This window comes from Mytilus californianus, unplaced genomic scaffold (assembly GCF_021869535.1).
Source record: "Mytilus californianus isolate M0D057914Y unplaced genomic scaffold, xbMytCali1.0.p SCAF_8, whole genome shotgun sequence".
Lineage (NCBI taxonomy): Eukaryota > Metazoa > Mollusca > Bivalvia > Mytilida > Mytilidae > Mytilus > Mytilus californianus.
The window spans coordinates 108,215,099-108,235,172 of NW_026262734.1; the positions used below are offsets into that span (position 1 = coordinate 108,215,099).

Consider the following 20,074-nt stretch of genomic DNA (forward strand, 5'->3'; position numbering starts at 1 on the left):
TACTTACAGTTGAGCTGGTCTCATCAATGGTTCAGAAAGGCGGTGAGGTGGTCTTTTAGGTTGTCCATGACTTGGTGGAGGCTTCCCTCGTCCTGCAGTAGGACTCACATAACCTTGATTTGGATTTGGCTAAAATATACATAACAATTGAATAAATAACAACAAGTTATAAATCTAATATTAATATATATTTGAATACAAACCATGTAATTTACTTTTCTAATTTTTTTTATCTCATTTGTGCAGAAACATGAGAAAAGTAACAAAAGTCATCATAGTCCACTACATGTCATATGCTTAGCAATGTAATTTGAGGGCTTTTTCTTTAAAATAAAATATAAGAGGTCATTATGCATATTACTTGTAGAATTTATAGTAGATTCTTTGAAAACTTTAATGCCAAGTAGCTTTACCATACAAAATGTAATGCTAACTGAGATGGCAGATTTCCAGGGTGGTTGCTTCACACATTTTTTAATTTTATTCTAGATCTATTAAAAAAATTAACTTTAGTTGGCATATTTTATCAGACCAGATATTGAATCAAGGAACAAAATATCTTCAATGTTGATATCAAAATTTCTCTAATTCTTTGCCTGATTTATCCTTTTGCTGACCTGTAGATTACATTTATTTTATATATGTGTGTATATTAGAGAAACAGATTCCAATACCAAAACTCTTAGTGGACAGTTAAATTTTAAATATTTAAAATGCTCAGCAAGCCTTGTATTTTAAATTGTAAAATTTAACTGCCTTGAATGAAGAAATATTGTATTACCCTCAATGCAGTGGTAGAATCTATATTTAATCAGTAAGACTTACAGGAAGACGTTGAGGAGGAGGGTTATACGGAGGTTTACTGCTGTTCTGAGGAGATCTATATGGTTCACCATTGTTATGCCGACCCTTGTCCGATCTGTAATTAAAGAAATAATATTTAACCAAGAAATCAAATTAAACAAACCAATATTGTAATATCATTATGATCTGTTATTATAGAAAAAAAATACCATCAAAATTAAATATAACAGCCTTACTCGATATAAAATAAAAAATATAGATGGAAAAACAAGTAAAAAATTACACATCTGTATCAACTCTATAAAATCAACTTTTAAATCTTTCATTTATAACATTTAATGCAATGCAAGCATTTCGTTCCAACAAAAACCATCTTTACGTAAAAAAAGGAGTACTTACCTTTGCAATTTTTCAATATCTACTTGAAGTCTTTCATTATGTTTAGACAAGGACTGATGATCTCTGTGTAACTGATCTTTATTTCTGTGTAACTCAGAATTCTCATTTCTGAAATATTATACATTAAGCATTATATCATAACTGATTGTTTTCATGTACTCATAACACACTTTTTTTAAAGAGCCATTCTGCCTAAGAATTGTCTGGTGAAAACATGACAAACAAAAACCCACTCAAGTTGACATTATTTTATGTTCAAATTGTATAATGGTTTCATTCGTTTCCTTTTCCTGTTCTGGTAATTCAAGATATAATTTGGTTGAAATGCACAAGAAATTAACAATTATGGGGAGCTAACTCCATAATTTGCTATCATTCTAACCAAAAATCATCTAGAGATTTCTCAAATTACCAGACAAGCAGAAAAGAAAGACCGACCATTTCTAACTCAGGATGAGGGTAACTTCAAAACAGGATGGTTAGGTCGATGGGTTTTTTTGGCCATGTTTTGAAAATTTTCTGAATTGCCTGATTCTTACAGACTAGCACTTAAGTTGTAAACCTGTTGTGTTGTCATTAGATACACCCTTTGCAGACTTTTGTCTATTTGTGAATGAAAACTTGGTCTTGATAATATACTGTGGATTCATTTTTATTTGTGGTATACCTATTTTCGTAGGTTTCTTGGGACATAGCAAACCATGAATTTAAGAATTCAACGAAGAAAAATCCTGAAAAAATGTGTATGCAGTCAAATGTTTATTTTCGGTTATGTTGTGCAATTCTAGTAAAGTGTTGACCTGCGATAAACATGGTAACATAAAGCGTGTTTTGAAATAAAATATAAAAGTATTTTGATTTAATAAATAATGAAATCTGCAGAATTTTCTGTGAGAATTGACCTTTTAAATTGATTAAAATAGTTCATGGGAAATAACTGCAATTGTCATAATTAGGTTTATTGGTTTTGATAACATATAATAATACATTTACTTTCATTGCCTGTCTTTTCATAATGAATATTTAGTACATAGTTTTTCTCACCCATTCAGTTAAAGTTGACCATGCATGAGTAATCAAAAACAGAATACTTTTGTTCCTTTTTTAGGATTATAAGCATGACCATAAATAAGCAACAAATTACACCCATGAGACGACAAGAAACACAAGCAACAAAAAACACCCTGAAATCTCAGAACAGGAAGAGAACTATATCAAACACAGGAAGGTAAATGTTCATTTAAGCAGGGACATATTTCAAAGTGAAAGGAGACATGTATTTTAAAGAGAAGATTGATAAATAAGGGAGATAAAAAATATTTTCCCTAAGAAAAACCAGGACATTTTACTTAATATAATAAATAACAATTTAAACTTCAACATTTTAGTGAGCAACATATGAGTTAATAAGATTTGATCACTAGATTCTAAAAGGAAAAGCATTATTTGACTTTATTGAAATCTTGTATTGCATGTATGATTCCCAAAATCAAAAAAAAAATCACTTTTGTTCAGATATGGCTCGAACATGGTCAAATAAGACTTGCGACCTTGGGACCATTTAAAAGGACCTGTGATCTTCAAATCTATTCAAAACCATGAATCAGGTCAGTTTAGAACTGTATAATTTGTTTAAAAGTGACCTGGTGATCTGAGAAAATTTTAAAACATGACTTTGTGACCTCAGGGGTACCCTTCTGGAGCCCCTCATATGTGTGCTTATCAATATTTTGAAACATCAAAGAACTTTGACCTACCTTAATGCTTCATTTTCTATCATATATTCTTGTAACATGGCATACAGATCTTTGTCACCAGGACTAGCTGTTCAAATTAAAGCAACATTTTATTAGTAAGACTATACACATATTAAATGTCTAAAGACTATTCCTTGTAAGTCGTGACATATTAGTTAATACTAGCCACTACTGTTTGGACAGGGTTTGATTTGACCTGTATTAACTGGTAGAGAAATATAGAAATATATACAGGTATAGCACACAATTTTAGTTAGGGGCCAGCTGAGGACCACCTCTGGGTGCAGGATTTTCTCGCTGCATTGAAGACCCATTGGTGGCCTTCGGCTGTTGTCTGCTCTTTGGTCGGGTTGTTGTCTCTTTGATATATTCTCCATTTCCATTCTCAATTTTATCATGTATTTTTTACATACGGATGCTAGTAATGATTTTGTTTAAACATGTACTTGTGTTTTGTGTTTCTGAGTTCTCTGTGTTCTGTTTTGTTCACTATTGTTTTTTTTTATTTTGACAATGATTCTGTCTAGTTTTATCAGATGGCTTGTGCTTGCCTTCTCAATATTTGTTTTGTGCATTATTTCTAGTTTTGAATTTTGTTTGGTTATTTTCTTAAATATGTTGGATAAATTTACCTTTTGACTGCATATCTTTCACCATCTTCATGAATTTTTCGTCATTGTTCTTTTGTAAATCACCTTTGGGTTTAGCAGGAAATTCTAATTGTTCTCGTAAATAATGATTTTCATTCCGTAAAATTTTAATTTCTCTTTTCAAACTTAATATTAATTTTTCTCTAGGATCCTGAAAACATAATAAAACATGATATATGTATTTTGAAAATATCAACAAAAATAATTTCTTTTCAAAGCCTGTGAAAATATCAATGGACTCTGGTAAGGCCATGATAAATAAAATCATAAAAACTCAAACCCCTGCATTGCTTTTTTCAGAGTCAAATTTTTTTTTTTTATTTCTTGCTATTTCATATTTTGTTTTCACAAAAATTTACAAAACATTAAAAACAAAATTTGAGAGTCCCCCCCCCCCCTTAACCCCCCAAATTGGAAGAAATCTAGATATTTTTTAAGTGGTCTTATAATCTAATATGCTAAAGACATAAACAATAACAATCTAAATGCCTTGAATTATATTGAGAATAGTCTGGTTTTATACATTAGCTGCATTTTGTTTTTTTATGTGGTTGTTTTTTGTTTAGTCTGGCTATCACAAATCTAAACAATCTACACTATTATGATATATAAATTTCATTGATATACACCTCCCATCCATTTTTCGTTTTTATTCACATCAATAAAAAATTTCCATCCTATAAGCTAGTCTGTATCAACAACATTAGGAAGTCAGTTTCTGATAAGATTATGTATCATTATATTTTTTACTAAATAAAAATTTAAAATAAATGAAATATAAACTATAAAGGTATAATATTTCAGTATGAATCAATAGTTTAACCAATAGAACACTTGTTTTTAATCTGGATTGACTCATCAATATTTAACTAGAGGCTCTAAAGAGCCTGTGTCGCTCATCTTGGTATATGTGCATATTAAACAAAGGACAAAGATGGATTCATGACAAAATTGTGTTTTGGTGATGGTGATGTGTTTGTTGATCTTACTTTACTGAACATTCTTGCTGCTTACAATTATCTCTTTCTATAATGAACTTGGCCCAGTAGTTACAGTGGAAAATATTTTGTAAAAAATTTACAAAAATTTACAAAATTTATGAAAAAATTGTAAAAAATTGACTATTAAGGGCAATAACTCCTTAAGGGGTCAACTGACCATTTTGGTCAAGTTGACTTAATAGTAGATCTTACTTTGCTGAACATTATTGCTTTTTACAGTTTATCTCTATCTATAATAATATTCAAGATAATAACCAAAAACGGCAAAATTTCCTTAAAATTACCAATTCAGGGGCAGCAACCAAACAACGATTTGCCTGATTGGTCTGAAAATTTCAGGGCAGATAGATCTTGAACTGATAAACAATTTTACCCCATGTCAGATTTGCTCTAAATGCTTTGGTTTCAGAGATATGAGCCAAAAACTGCATTTTACCCTATGTACTATTTTTTAGCCATGTCTGCCATCTTCGTTCGCGGGTGGGGTCATCAGACACATTTTTTAAACTAGATACCCTAATGATGATTGTGGAAAAGTTTGGTTAAATTTGTCTAAGTAGTTTCAGAGGAGAAGATTTTTGTAAAAGATTACAAAAATTTACGAAAAATGGTTAAAAATTGACTATAAAGGGCAATAAATCCTTAAGGGGTCAACTGACCATTTTGGTCAAGTTGACTTAATAGTAGATCTTACTTTGCTGAACATTATTGCTTTTACAGTTTATCTTTATCTATAATAATATTCAAGATAATAACCAAAAACGGCAAAATTTCCTTAAAATTACCAATTCAAAACGGGTTGTCAGATTCATCTGAAAATTTCAGGGCAGATAGATCTTGACCTGATAAACAACTTTACCCTGTCAGATTTGCTCTAAATGCTTTGGTTTCAGAGATATAAGCCAAAATCTACATTTTACCCCTATGTTCTATTTTTAGCCATGGCGGCCATCTTGGTTAGTTCGCCGGGTCACCGGACACATTTTTTAAACTAGATACCCCAATGATGATTGTGGCCAAGTTTGGTTTAATTTGGCCAAGTAGTTTCAGAGGAGAAGATTTTTTTAAAAGTTAACGACGACGGACGACGACAACGACGACGACGACGGACGACGGACGCCAAGTGATGAGAAAAGCTCACTTGGCCCTTTGGGCCAGGTGAGCTAAAAATCAACTCAAATAAAATTTAACATAAGATGTGCAAATGCCAACACAGTTTAACTAAGTTGTTTCATCTAGATAACTAAAGGAGGTGTGAACTATAACTGTTTCATATGGAAATAAAAATGCCTGAAAGTTCTTTTAAATCACACACAAATGGTATTTTTGACTATTAGATCACTCTATTTACCCTCTGTTCCAAGTGAGCAATTTAAATTGGTGCAATTAGTTTGTCTGCGTATTCAAAACTTTGTCTAGAATTTTTTTCAAATTTTCCAATTTTACATGAATGTGTAATTGAATGAATTTTTCCATAATCATCATCAATAGGGCTTTGTGAGAGTTTAATTACTTTATCAATCCACATATGACGTTACCCCCTTATCAATATATATATAAAAACAAACAAAATTAATAACATACCAAACACAAAAATAACATAACCGAATTGGAATTTTACTTAGTATTGGATCCATAAAATTTTCCTGATTCTTTAGTCCATAAATAAATTGACCATAAAATTACATGTATTCCCAAGTCCATATAAAAATATCCAAATAACTTTCAAAATGATGGGCAGCAATACTCCTTTATAAACAAGTATATAATACTCCTAATCAACAAAACATATGAATATGAGTCTGATTCTTGGAAAATCCTGCTGTTTTTAAGATGTTTCAACAAAAAATTTTCAGCCAATGAAAACAGGAGTAATTACAATGAGGGTTTAATTGGTATGTTTTTATTGTATTTGAAAAAAACCAAATTGAGTATTTCATTTTTGCTCAACTTCTCAAACATCAACAAGATCTTTGAAAATACATGTATGTAATTAACATAAAAATTATGAAAAGACAAAAACCTAAAATAATATAATTCCCTCTGCATCTGTTGTACAGTATTCCCTCTTTCTATTATTCATATGAAATAGCAATCATTAAGTCTGGTTTGACCGTTTTGTATTATATGATGAATAATTGTGAAAATTTATAATTATATTAAAGTAAAAGTTCTTTTCTTCATGTTGTTTTTAAAACTGAAATTTTTAAATTAAAAAAAAAAACCTGAAATGATGCTTTTTTTTGTGTTTTTGTCAAAAGCAGAAATCCATGAATTTCTATGATTATAAACCAAATACAATATAAACTATAACAATTAAAATTAACAACAAGAATGTGTCCATAGTACACGGATGCCACACTCGCACTATCATTTTCTTTGTTTAGTGGACCGTGAAATTGGGGTCAAAACTCTAATTTGGCATTAAAATTAGAAAGATCATATCATAGGGAACATGTATACTAAGTTTCAAGTTGGACTTCAACTTCATCAAAAACTACCTTGACCAAAAACTTTAACCTGAAGTGGGACAGACGGACAGACAGACGAATGAACAGACACACAGACCAGAAAACATAATGCCCCTACTACTATCGTAGGTGGGGCATAAAAATAGATAAATAAAAGAAGAGGTGGTGTGTACGATCGCAAAATAAAATGGTCTTCAAACAGTTTTAGGTAAAGCATTCTTGTAAAACAATTGACCAGTTTCTAGTCCTTTTATACAAATGAGTTACACCGATTAATCCAAGGTGAAGCAGCCTAAACGATGTCACTGAACAATTGATTCTTACTGTGAAATAATAACATAAGGATTGTGACATTGGAAATGTACGGGAATATACATGAATGTGAAAGTTGTGTATACTTACCATTTTGATAACTGGTTTACTTTTAATTCTCTTTGCTCTGCTAGCGTATCGGAGTGTGTTTGTTGTTTCATGTACATGGTAAGCAGACGGAGTCACACATGCAATCTGAAAAGAAATAGAATAACATATAGGTCTAAATAACAATTACACTGGTCTCTGTTAGTAAAACAGTTCAAACAATTACATAGGATGACTACAGGAAGATACTGCTTGTAGGTGTACCTTGTGTGATGAAAAAACTTTATTTCAACCAGTTTCAGTTGTCTACTTTTACACTGAAGAAAGTTTATGATGAATGTGCATTAGGTGTTAATTTTTGCAAAATAATTAAGTAGAGACTTTTCAAGTACTATATTTTGAAGAAATTGACATCCTTATATTAGTTACACCTTTTGAACAAGTATGTCTAGCCTGATTTTAATTTTCAGAAATATACAGTAATTCAAAAGATTTTACTTAAATCAATTATAACAATCTCCAACCAAAAACAAAAATAACATACCGGTATTGGAATTTTGGTTAGTTTTCGATCCATAACATTTTCCTGATTCTATAGTCCATAAATAAATTGACCATGAAATTACATGTATTCCAAAGTCCATATAAAAATATCCAAATAACTTTCAAAATGATGGGCTGCAATACTCCTTTATAAACAAGTATATAATACTCCTAAGCAACTAAACATATGAATATGAGTCTGATTCTTAGTAAATCCTGCTGTTTTAAGATGTTATAACAAAATGACAATCTAATTACAGATTTATACATAATTCATTATCGTTTCATATGATTAGTTAAACCTTTTAGAAAATATCCAGTTTGAAAGCAAAGTTATGTTTTTTCACTGGGAATCAATATAAAAAGGTGATAAAGATTGCAACTAAAATGTCAACTGACGAAGTGTTACAATGATCAATTAAAATTAAATGATAATAGGTCAGGATCATAGTTACAGTAAATCATACAGTTATTTACGTTTAACACAATTGATAATATAAAAAAGTCAATTTTTTAAAGCCTTTTACAAATATGGTGATGGGGAGTTGTTGGGGAGGAGGGCTATCAACCGTTAACTTTAGATATAAATTTACTAGACACCTGGGTTCTTATTTGATTTTGTGGGAATATTTACTGTTTTTGTGCATCACAGAAACTGATGTTGATCTTTGATAATTCCTGTTAAATTCATTCGAAATTTTCTAGACTCTGGGCAATTCAGATGACTGACATTTCATATAGATATTGTCTATTGTTGAATGTATGTTAACCTGTAAATTGTCTTTCTGGTATCTTGGTATGCTGTCTTATTGAGGAGGTACATGTACAATCCACATATCTCCTTTTATTTATAGATACTTCATTGTTAATTTGAAAATTTAGTGGATTATATTAGAAAATTGGATATTACTAATTGATTGTTTATTTTATTCTATGTCCAGTGACAAATATTTCACACACATTTAGAATTATTGAAATTGAGAATCCAGTATTGCAGATGTTTCTTTGTTCTTCTCCTCTCTAAACTATTTGACTGTGTAGTTAGTATTTATAACATACCAACTGTTCACAGCACCACTGTGATCCAATAATCTCTGACCCACCCTGGGGTTCACTGAGGTCATATTGGAATGACTTCAGACTATAGCCTTTTTATCCTGTCTTTGTGGGAGAACTTTTGGAAGATTAACATTTCATTAAGTTAGAGATCATATCAAAACATAGTTCATGTAGACTAAATAATTATGGTTATCCCTTACCATATTTGTTCAGGCTAAAGCTTTCATATATATGTATACTGTTTCAGCTTTTATTAAACTAAATATAATTTTAATAAAAAAAATTTCACACATACAATTTAGAAGTGTGTGCATTTTTCAATTTTCATTTGGTCAAAGAGAAGGGATGGTCAGAGATAAACAAGTATATTCAGTTGAATAATATATAGCCTTATAGGGACAAATTTTGACCATCAGGAATATCAAAAATGATTAATTGATTGTTCCAAATTGTTCAGTTGTATTGTTTGGTTGTTGTCTCATTGATGTATACCCCAAATAACATTTTATTAATATACTGTCAAGCATCCAATAGTGTAAACAAACAAGCAATGTGATACTGAAATCTTCCATTCCCGTTTAGGGGATATTTTCGTTTATTAAATATTGAAAAATTTTTAAAATAATATAAAAACAAAGAATAAGGAATATTTACCCCACATTTTGAATGATTTTGTAAAACTTTTATAAAATTTTAATGACATCATCACAAAGATGTTGCTATTTGATACAGTATCAATTCGATGTGATGAAAAACAAATTTGCACAGGAATTCTCATTATTTTATACAGCAAGTATTCCACCTTTCTGCTTCTGATAAAATATTCATTGGAAAACTTTCACTCCATTATGCACTGATTATAGATTGCAGTACAATCGGAAATTGTTCTGTTATTAAAAATAGATGAAATTCTCTCTGACAATGTAAAACTTATTACATTGCTCAATGTCATCTGAACAACAGGCCTTCCTTTATAATATTAAACAGCAATACAAATGCAGTTTTATTTTCAAGAGGATATGAATGAGTTTTACTTATAAACAACTTTCTTCACTGTTGTAAGTGTTGAACAGAGCTTAATCTTTGTCAAACCATTTAGTTTTATATTTCAAAATTAGTATGTAATAGCTGAAAATGTTTATCGTTGTACCATTATTTAAGTTATAAATTTAATGTTAATCATCATATATGCCCCCCCCCCCCTTTCCCCATTACCACCCTCTTATAAATGCAGATCAATTGGTTTCCATACAATGCATAAATCATCTATAAACATTGATGTCAATTCTGTTGTGCACTGTATATGGCGGCACTTTCTAAACAAAAAGCCTGATTATTAAATTTTAATGAACTTTATATTAAGTTACAAAGTACAATATTAAAATGCATGCTTACAAAAGATGGCAAAAAAATCCAGTCCATCTCTATGACTACAGTGCATTCAGGGGCAGACAATCATTTTATCTGAGGGCAGCAGGTATAAACTTAATACTCTACTGTTTCACTTATCTGAGATTTTCAAAAGTTTTTTTTTTATGTAAAATGAATTGGGGGAAAAAACTGAGCTACATTGGATGAAAGTTAGCATTTGATCTGACATTTTTTTTAATTATTCAATTAATGTCCAACAATTGTAAGAGTTGGAAACTGAGAGTTAGACACTCCCCTGCCCCTCCTGTCATAAAAAAATCCTTTGCTACAGTAATGCTTTTAATCTTTACAAGTTCATCCCTAATGTTTTTCCTATTTCATTTTTAAATCCCAAGTGTATCAATATAAAAGATTAGATCACTATGGTGATTTCTTCTTTCATAAAAATATTCTATTGAAAACATTTCTTAACCTGAATATTCTACCTTCCTTTGATTTAAAAAAAGAAATTTGCATTTTAAATGATCTCTACTTTATAAAATCAATATTACAGACAATCTGTGTTCTACCTTTTTTAAAGCTTTTTATCTTATTCTCTAAGCAAGAGAAGACATTTATCATAACAGTTCTCAAAGCAAAATAAATGCAAATCTTCTAATAGCCTGCTGTTTTGCGTCATGCAATTTCAAAAGAAACAACATGCTATTCCCTCTTAATTTACTATTTTAATATCGTGACCATTGAAATCCCTTCCAATCAACAGGGCTTCAGAATAATCAGGTCTCAACATGTAGCTGTCGCATATGTTCAATATGACGATGGACTAAAGAGTCTGTCATAAATTTTTTTTAACAAAATTTGTTACCACGAAACCCCTCCCTGAATCAATGTAACCAGGGGTAAACCAATCAAACAGACCAATACAAACAAAACCTAGAAAACAATGAATTCAATTTGATTGGCATTGGTAATAAAAAAGGACCAATTTACAAAACCTGTTGCCCCTTTCAGGTAATTGGTTTCTCCCTAAAATTTCAACCCATATTTTACCATTTGAAATACAAAATTTAACCTAAGCATATAGCAAGAAGTTTTATTTACCTGGTATTGCTGTAAAGTTATTTGTTAAAAGTCTCACCCAAACTTACCATTAATGTAACACCATTTCCCCCTAAGCTATCCGCTAGAAGTTTTGTTAGTTTGCTGTCTCTATAGGGTATATGGCCTTGACGTTTCTTTGGGTCTCCTAAGGAAGATATACAGTTACCTGAAATAAAAGTTTAAACAAATTATTTACCAATGTATTGTAGCAAACTAATTTCTCTAATTATATCAAAATCAAGGCATATCTTTAGGCTTTACAAGGAAAGTTTTGTTCAACTTTGTTTAAGCTACATACAAACTTTTCAATAGCTATGAGGAATTTCCATGTGTATTAGGAAACTCCCAGTCAGCTGTATGGAAATTCTATGGTATGTTGTAACTCTCTTGACCTCCAAAATAATATTTTAGACACGAAAAATATACCAGGGTACCTATTACATCTACTAAGATACTTTAAAAGACTAAATGTCATACAGGACAGTGTTTCAACAAAGTATTCTTTTAACCTGTGAATTGTTATTCAATATATTGTTGTTGTCCTGAACATGCATGAATTATTTGCCACTGGACATTAAGCAACCAACAATCAATCAATATATTGTTGATTTATTTCTTCTTTTTTTTTTAAATTATCTCCCTTTAATAAAAAATAAGTACAAACTACTTCATTTAAAAACATAATAGAGACATCAAAATGGAATAACATGAACCGACAATTACCTATGTAAAACTTAATACTTCATCATTTCTACCTTTGAAGATATAATTATGATATTTAAATGATTAAGAAAACCAGTAACACTATACTTGAATTATTCACATCTTTATAAACATTTAAATCATGACTAATCAATAATGCAGTGCACAAATATAAAGACAAGTACTTAAAATACGAATTTGTAATTCCTTTGCTTTAAACTATTGAGTACAACTGAATTTTATAGCCCTTGGTTAGATTCAGGAACTTCACTTTTCTGTAAAGTACACCAACTTAAGACTCCACATAAAAACAACATGTACTGATGAAACTGGTATTTTTGTACTTTTTTTCAAAAACCGATGGCAAATTTCTTGGAAGGACATCAGCCTAATGATATAAATCCAATGAAAACCAAACAATAAGATCTGAGATCTTATCCTCAATTCAATGTCAATTAGATTTATTTTTAATACTAAGTAATCCTTTATTGCAAGGGCAGTGAAATGGGTTCACATAAGTTATAGCATACCATAATTGGCCAATCAGTTCCATGTTCAATTTGATATATCAACTAGCAAATTTGTGAACTCGGAGAAGGAGCTTTCAAAATATAATGCATAAAAATATCTCACTTCCTTTTCACCTAAGAAGAAACTGTTAAAGAGTGCAATACTTCAGAATTTTTCTAGAGAGCAGTAAGATCTATGTAAAGAAGAATGTGTCCTCTAACCCTATGTCTAGATTGGAAATCCTGAGATGTTAATACATATACTGACTTTGTAAGGGATTACAGAGATTATTATTAATGCCAACGCACATTAATTTACGTCACATCACCGTTGGAACATCTTTATATGAAATTTATTTTACTTTTTAGCGTACATTTCTACTTTGATGGTGTGCATCTGTACTTTTATATCGTGATGTATAAACTTTAGGAGCTGTCAATGTAATGCATTTTTATTTGTAGGCAACAGTTTGGTTCTGTCACTGCCATAATAGTTGCATGTTTTCATATAAAGATTAAATTCACATGTAAACTGAAGGGGATTTCAAAGGCAAAACTACCTTGACCAAAAACTTGAATCTGATAGATGGGACAGATAGACTGACAGATGGACAAACACACAGACCAGAAAACAAATGACAGGTACAATTGTAGGCATACAAACTGACCACCACTTAGCCATGGCACACTGAAAACCATTAAGACATGAAAAACCTGATAACTATTCAAACACTAGAATCTTACCACATTTCTGAAAACCCAAAATGACATGAAAAACTGCCAACTATTTTGATGTAGTATCTGATAGTAATGTCGGGAAAGATTTTAACAGTTTGGGTTTTGCTCTTTGTTGAAGACGGTACATAGACCCATAGTTGCTATATAAATTGGTCTTTAGTAATCATTTCACATTTTTGTACTTTTATATATAATCCTAGCCCTGAATCATGAATGTTCAATATGAATCATCCACTATAAAGTCTATAGTCCACGTCCACTTTGTCTTTTTGTTCGATGTATTTCTATTTGTATCCATCTGATGAGTTAAGCCTTTTTCAACTGATTTTTATAGTTTGTTCTTATGTTGTACTGTTACACCACTGTCCCAGGCTAGGGGGAGGGTTGGCGCCTTCAAACTAGTTTAACCCTGCCACATTCTGTATGTGCCTGTCCCAAGTCAGGAGCCTGTAATTCAGTGGATGTCGTTTGTTGTTGTGTTACATATTTGTTTTTTGTTCATTATTTTGTACATAAATTAGGCCTTTAATTTTCTCGTTTGAATTGTTTTACATTTGTCATTTCGGAGCCTTTTATAGCTGACTATGCGGTATGGGCTTTGCTCATTGTTGAAGGCCGTACAGTGACCTATAGTTGTTAATTTCTGTGTCATTTAGTCTATTGTGAAGAGTTGTCTCATTGGCAATCATACCACATCTTCTTTTTATATATTCTCACATAAAAATTCTCTCTCTGATATAAAATTCACAAACAGATGCTTGTCAACAAATACAAGTGTTTCATTTGGTATATACCGAGTGAAATTTTTATGAACTTTAAAGAAAACTGAAAAAGAGTTAAAAAAACTTGCAAACTCTAATTACATCGCTTAAAACATTGCAAATTCACTGATTCTAACCTTCTTACCTGTATTTGTATAAAAACATACAAATAACTATTATAAAATAATCCATTTTATGTAAATTTCACAAAATTCCATTTTAAATAAACTTGTATCTGAGGTAAAAGCTTCAAATTTAAATAAGTCAATGAATATATACATGGAATTAACAATCCAAATGGTACACTATTGGATTTCTTATCACAGTACAGTTACAGTTGTAACAATATTCTTCAGTATTTAAAAAGATAAATGACTTTCCTTGGCTTGATTGGAATGTTATTACACATAAATGAACGGGCCGATAAAAATGATTTAATAACACTTATCCGCACTGTTGAATGTAAAAAGCCAATACTTGTACATGCCGTATCAAAGTGAAAATTAATTAAATGATTTTGAATACATTGACACCTTTCACTTTACACCTTATTTATAGCATCTCTCTACTTAATCTGCAATATTAATCCATAAGAAATTTGATCCATCGTGGTCGTAATATTGAAATCACCCATTAGAAGTAGAGGACAAATGTTAACCTCAATAAAAATTCTTCTTTACTTACATTAAACTTTTTAAGTATTTAAATTAGATAATCAAAATATTGGAAGATTAGATGAGAATAAAAAGTGCGATATCTAAAGGCTATTTACAGTTATTTCAGTTTTGAATAACAATGAACAGTTAATCGAAAATTTACAAAAATTTGGTAAAAAATGACATGTTAATCATGAACTGCAAAATCATGTTCAACTAAACAAATTCTCAGATAAGTGTTCAAATTCTCAGATAAGTGGTGAGTGATGAATTAACTAATAATATATGATGTTTTACCTAGAACCAGTAAACTCCTATTGATGTTATTGGATTCTATCAACATCTCAGCACTAGACCCAGAATCTTTGACTTTTTCACTACCTGCAAAATAAAATCATTAAGGGATTACTCTTGTCTAAACATGAACAACTAGTGAAACTGTGAGCTACTTCTCACTGATGATAGTTGTTGAGTGATGAATCTAAAAACGCATCACACAGTATAGCTGACTTATATAAACCCTGAAACCAAATTTCAGAAATCCTTGTAATGTAGTTCCTGAGAAAGATGGGACGAAAAATATTCATGGGACAGACAGATGGACTGACGGATGGACGGATGGATGGACAGACAGAGGTAAAACAGTATATCCCCACGTTTTTAAAGCGGGGGTATAAAAAGAGATTTATATAAGCACTTGCTGCTTGTTTCTGAATCCTATTTGCCACAATGTGAATTTATATTGTATAAGATGTCTTCAATTTCATAATAAAATATTGTTAATACTATAAATCGGAAAAATTTAACAGTTTAAAAGTGTTTGATGCCAATTTTGGTCAAAATTCACCTTTTTCAACAATTAGCTTGTTCAAGTTGTTGCATCTGATATGAGGGTTATAAACCATATGGATAAACTGTGGAATATGAAAACTGTGGGAAAAGGGTAGTGGTAACTAGAAAAGAAGAATGGGGAAAATTTAAAAAAAAAAGCAAGATCTATCACTCAAAAGAGTAAAAAATTGTGGGAAAGAAGTGGAATAAGAAAATTCTTCTTCTTCTTCCAAATACTGCCCACACTCAACATGATAAATATTCTGGCAAATTTGTAATTTATGGGGACAATGAACCAGTATCACCCTCTTCATTATGTATGATACCAATATAGTTAGGAGATGATGAAGAAACATAAGGGGAGAATTATAACCTTAGCAAATAAGAAAAGATGTTGTCTTAATATCAAACCTACCAGCCAGATCTACAAATGTTAGTTTTCCTCGTTTCGTCAGGTATAAATTTTCATCGTCTGGATCGACCTGCTCCGTGTCCACTGTCAACGTTAACATACTGTGACTACGACTAGAAAATTCATTCAGACCATGTGAACCTGTTTGCCGATTTCTCATACCTAAAAATAGAAAATTTTAAAATATATTGTATTATGTTTTCTTCATCAATAATTCAGAAGTTAAAAGCAGATTATTTCATTCTGAAATGTGATTTTCAAGAAAATATCAGCTGCCATGAAAATAACTCTTGCAAAGACTGGAAATGGGAAATATCAAATTTAATATGACCTCATAAATTATCCAGGTTCAAGGTATTGGACAGCTAGTCAGTCACCTAGTGATAATATACTGAAATTTCTTTTTTTTTAGGAAGACCTAAAATATGTGTAAAATATTATAACACAAAATGTTACTTAATATTCTTTACTATTTGTCAATGTATTCAAATCTAAGATTTATAAATCTATATCAAATGCATTATATGTGTAGCAAATCACTTTAATAGATGAAAAGATGAGTTCATGCACAAGAAAAGCCAGACAACCGATTATTTGATCATCCAGTAATCTATTACATTACAACTACTCCTCAATAAAATATTCATACCAACAAAGCCCAAACACAAACAATCTTCAGATCAATTGAGTGTTGTTATATTGCTGTATATAGCTAACCTTGTGGACAGTTTGTTTACATATAGGTATAAATTGGAGGTCAATCCAATATCATTAAATCTATGAAGATTTATGTACACATTATTACAGAATTGGTGAACCACAACAAAATAATCTCAAGTTATCATAAATAGTCTGATGATAGTTTATATTGAACTTTTGTTTTCAGAGGTCACTCAGATGTCTCTGTTTGACTTTCGTTGAAATAGAATTTCGGTATTAATTATAATGAAGTTTTTTAGAAGACTTAAGGTAAATGAGCCTTAAATTACAATTAAAAACAATTTAGATTTGTGTAAATATCAGATTCTATCATCTTTAAGGCCAATAAAATAAAACCTCTGTTTCCCTTACATGCTGAAAAAAATATAGATATATAGTATTCAGTTAACGGGGAGCTCTTTTTACTAAAAATCTAACAACACAATATTTTAATCGTAAGTTGAATTATACCAAAATGCTGTCCACTTAATTATGAGTATTTTTTGTGTAAAATTTTTGGTAACATGAGATACATGTTTATAGCTAATGATGTTGTGTTGGAACATTATAAATACTGTTTGATTCCATGCTTTATTTACGGTATGTAATAATGACACCCTTTTGTATCCAGTTCATACAAAGAGGAAAACATAAATTTCTATTCTTGATCTGATCAATTTCTAAACATTTCATTTAACCTAATACTGGTATCCCATTTGTATCTACCCAGGTAGCTATATAGTATGAGAACTTATTGGACTGAACTAATACAAATTTAGTAATTCTATATTATCAATTTACATTCAATAACCACTTTTTTCTCTTCACAGTAGAATGAACAAATTTAATGCAGTGTTTTAAAGACTGCAATATAATAACATTCACTTTACAATAAGGTTTATTGATTTAATATAAGTTGCATCCCTTTAAATTTGTATAAAACTCATTGTATCTCATGAAAAATCAATGGAAATAAAGAACTTTATATCCTGAATCCACATCCTTGGGGTTAACTTCAAAGTTTCCAATTATTAAATTTTCAAGCTGTAAGGAATACTACAATGGTTTAAAAAAAAACTCATTCTTTCTTTCTTTATTTTTTAAGTGTTTGTCTATTGGTCCTTTATTTTGTTTATGAATACAAGTAGATGTGGACAATACAATGAGACTGTAACCAAGCAGCATGATTAACCAAAAGACATGTAGGGGCAACACATACAGTCTTCAACAGGTGATCATAAAATATCCAAAGATTGACCAAAGTCTTATAAAGTTGTGAATAAATTTAACACAGACTATCAAAGATCTATCATAAACACAAAGTCTCCAAACAACACAAAATAAAAATATACAGTTGATCATGTAGATTCATTATTATTTGTTTATGGGATACCAATTTTTGTGGAATTCGTGGATAAAGGTCCACCACAAATTTAAATGTTCAATGAAGTATACATTTTATATATATGCTATAATGTGGAATTGGTGGGTAAAGGTCCACCACAAATGTTCAAAGAAGTATATATTTTCTATATGCTATAATGTATGCAGACTTTGGCAAATCCACAAAATCAATTAGCAAAGAAACTAAATATTTTCCTCAATCCACGAAAATTGGTACCCACTAACATAAATGAATGGACAGTACCACAAAGGACAAATACTGTAAACCAACTTATTTTCGCGGCTACTTGATTTAGCGTTTAGCCCTTTCTAGGCCACTTCGCGGCGATTTATTTTTGAGATTTTCAAATTTACTTGATATTTTTAAATAAGAGAAGGTCCAAGCTTTAAATATTAGCGACGATTAGTATTCGCGTTATTTTTCTCCTTGCGAAGGTCGCGAAAATTAGTTGGTTTACAGTACTGAAGAGGCTCCCAAACTGGGACATGAAGGTAAGTGATAGTTTCTGAAGGACTTTGATTACTCTTCAGTTATAAGGTTAATAGATTTGATTTTGTCAAATTGATCATAACCTTATAAATAACTTTAATTATAGATAAAAGGCTTTCCATTGATTAAACAATTATATTGACTTTTTTACTTAGAGATGCACTTGACCTATTTCTTCAGAAGTATTTAGACATTTTCCAAAAGTTTTAAATTACACCAGTGAATCTGATATTTATCAACATTGTTTTGACACCAAAGAAAATTACTGATCTGCTCACCTTAACAAGGGCCAAATTAAATTTCTCAAGTGTCACTGAGACCAATACTAGGGGGCACAGAGACCTGAGAAAAAAATTAAAAAGTTGACATTAACCTCATTTGTCACTTGTTAAACACAAACAATAGGAAGGGTTAACTTGTTAGACAAACACAATAGGAAGAGTCACACGAACCTTCTGAATTAGGAGTCAAACGCTTCCACTAATGTCAAATTGACAGACAACTCACAGATAACCAGTCATAAAACATGCTTGTCAAAATTATGTCTTTCCTTTTTGACCACACTTACTTCCATATCAAAGCACAATTCATATACTGTACTTTGGATTCATTAATTAACATAGGGTACATATATTTTTGGATGACCTGGGTATAGTTGAGTCAAAAATTTAAACGTTCAACAAAACTCAAATTTCTAGCCTTGTGCGCAAAATTTTTCAAAACCATAAAATTAAGTATCCAAGAAAATACAACAAAATTCCACAAAAATTGGAAGCCATAAAAATAAGTAAATCCCCAGTATGTATCGAACGATTACTGTCTAGTAAATGTGAAAAAATGAAATATTCATAAGTTTTGTCAGACATTCAGTGAGTATATGGTGTGACAGACAAATTTACATCATGATTAGTTGTAGGTGAAAAAATGAGCTGGTATTATCATTACATGTAAAAATAAATTTAATTGAATATAATATTGATCTTCCAGCTCAATGACATAAAGTGTGTAAAATGTTCTTCTTTTCAGAAGATGTACTATAGAGTATATGTCAATGAGACCACAATCCAACATAATAAAAAACAAAAACCAAAGAAGTCATTATAGAGGTCAAAGTTAGAAAAGTATGCATATCATATATAACATTTTTGGGAAACATTTTTGGGAAATGGTTGGCGTGTGTCTATTTTTTGCATTTTTCGTAATAAACATTTTATCAAGATTCTGACCCTATGTGAAATTTTAAATTTAATTTCAATGCATTGTATAAGGCCATGAAACATGAATAATAAACATGGTGGGTGAATTTTAAAGGCCCCATCCAAGGTCCAAACTGCAAACAAAACCTGACACAAAAAT

At 30.6% G+C, this 20,074-nt stretch overlaps 1 protein-coding gene across 6 annotated transcripts in view; it reads right to left on the minus strand.

The window, feature by feature from the left end:
* The window catches only part of LOC127711506 (kinesin-like protein KIF12), a 70,527-nt gene that overhangs the window by 9,412 nt on the left and 41,041 nt on the right, over positions 1-20,074 (minus strand). For all 6 annotated transcript variants that reach the window (XM_052217581.1, XM_052217582.1, XM_052217585.1 and 3 more), the window contains 9 exons: positions 16,125-16,287; positions 15,180-15,259; positions 11,564-11,682; positions 7,485-7,589; positions 3,593-3,761; positions 2,961-3,027; positions 1,204-1,311; positions 826-919; positions 8-129 (listed from right to left, as the gene is read on the minus strand). In XM_052217581.1, the coding sequence (XP_052073541.1) occupies positions 8-129; positions 826-919; positions 1,204-1,311; positions 2,961-3,027; positions 3,593-3,761; positions 7,485-7,589; positions 11,564-11,682; positions 15,180-15,259; positions 16,125-16,287 (1,027 nt within the window). The remainder of the gene's footprint in view (positions 1-7; positions 130-825; positions 920-1,203; positions 1,312-2,960; positions 3,028-3,592; positions 3,762-7,484; positions 7,590-11,563; positions 11,683-15,179; positions 15,260-16,124; positions 16,288-20,074) is intronic.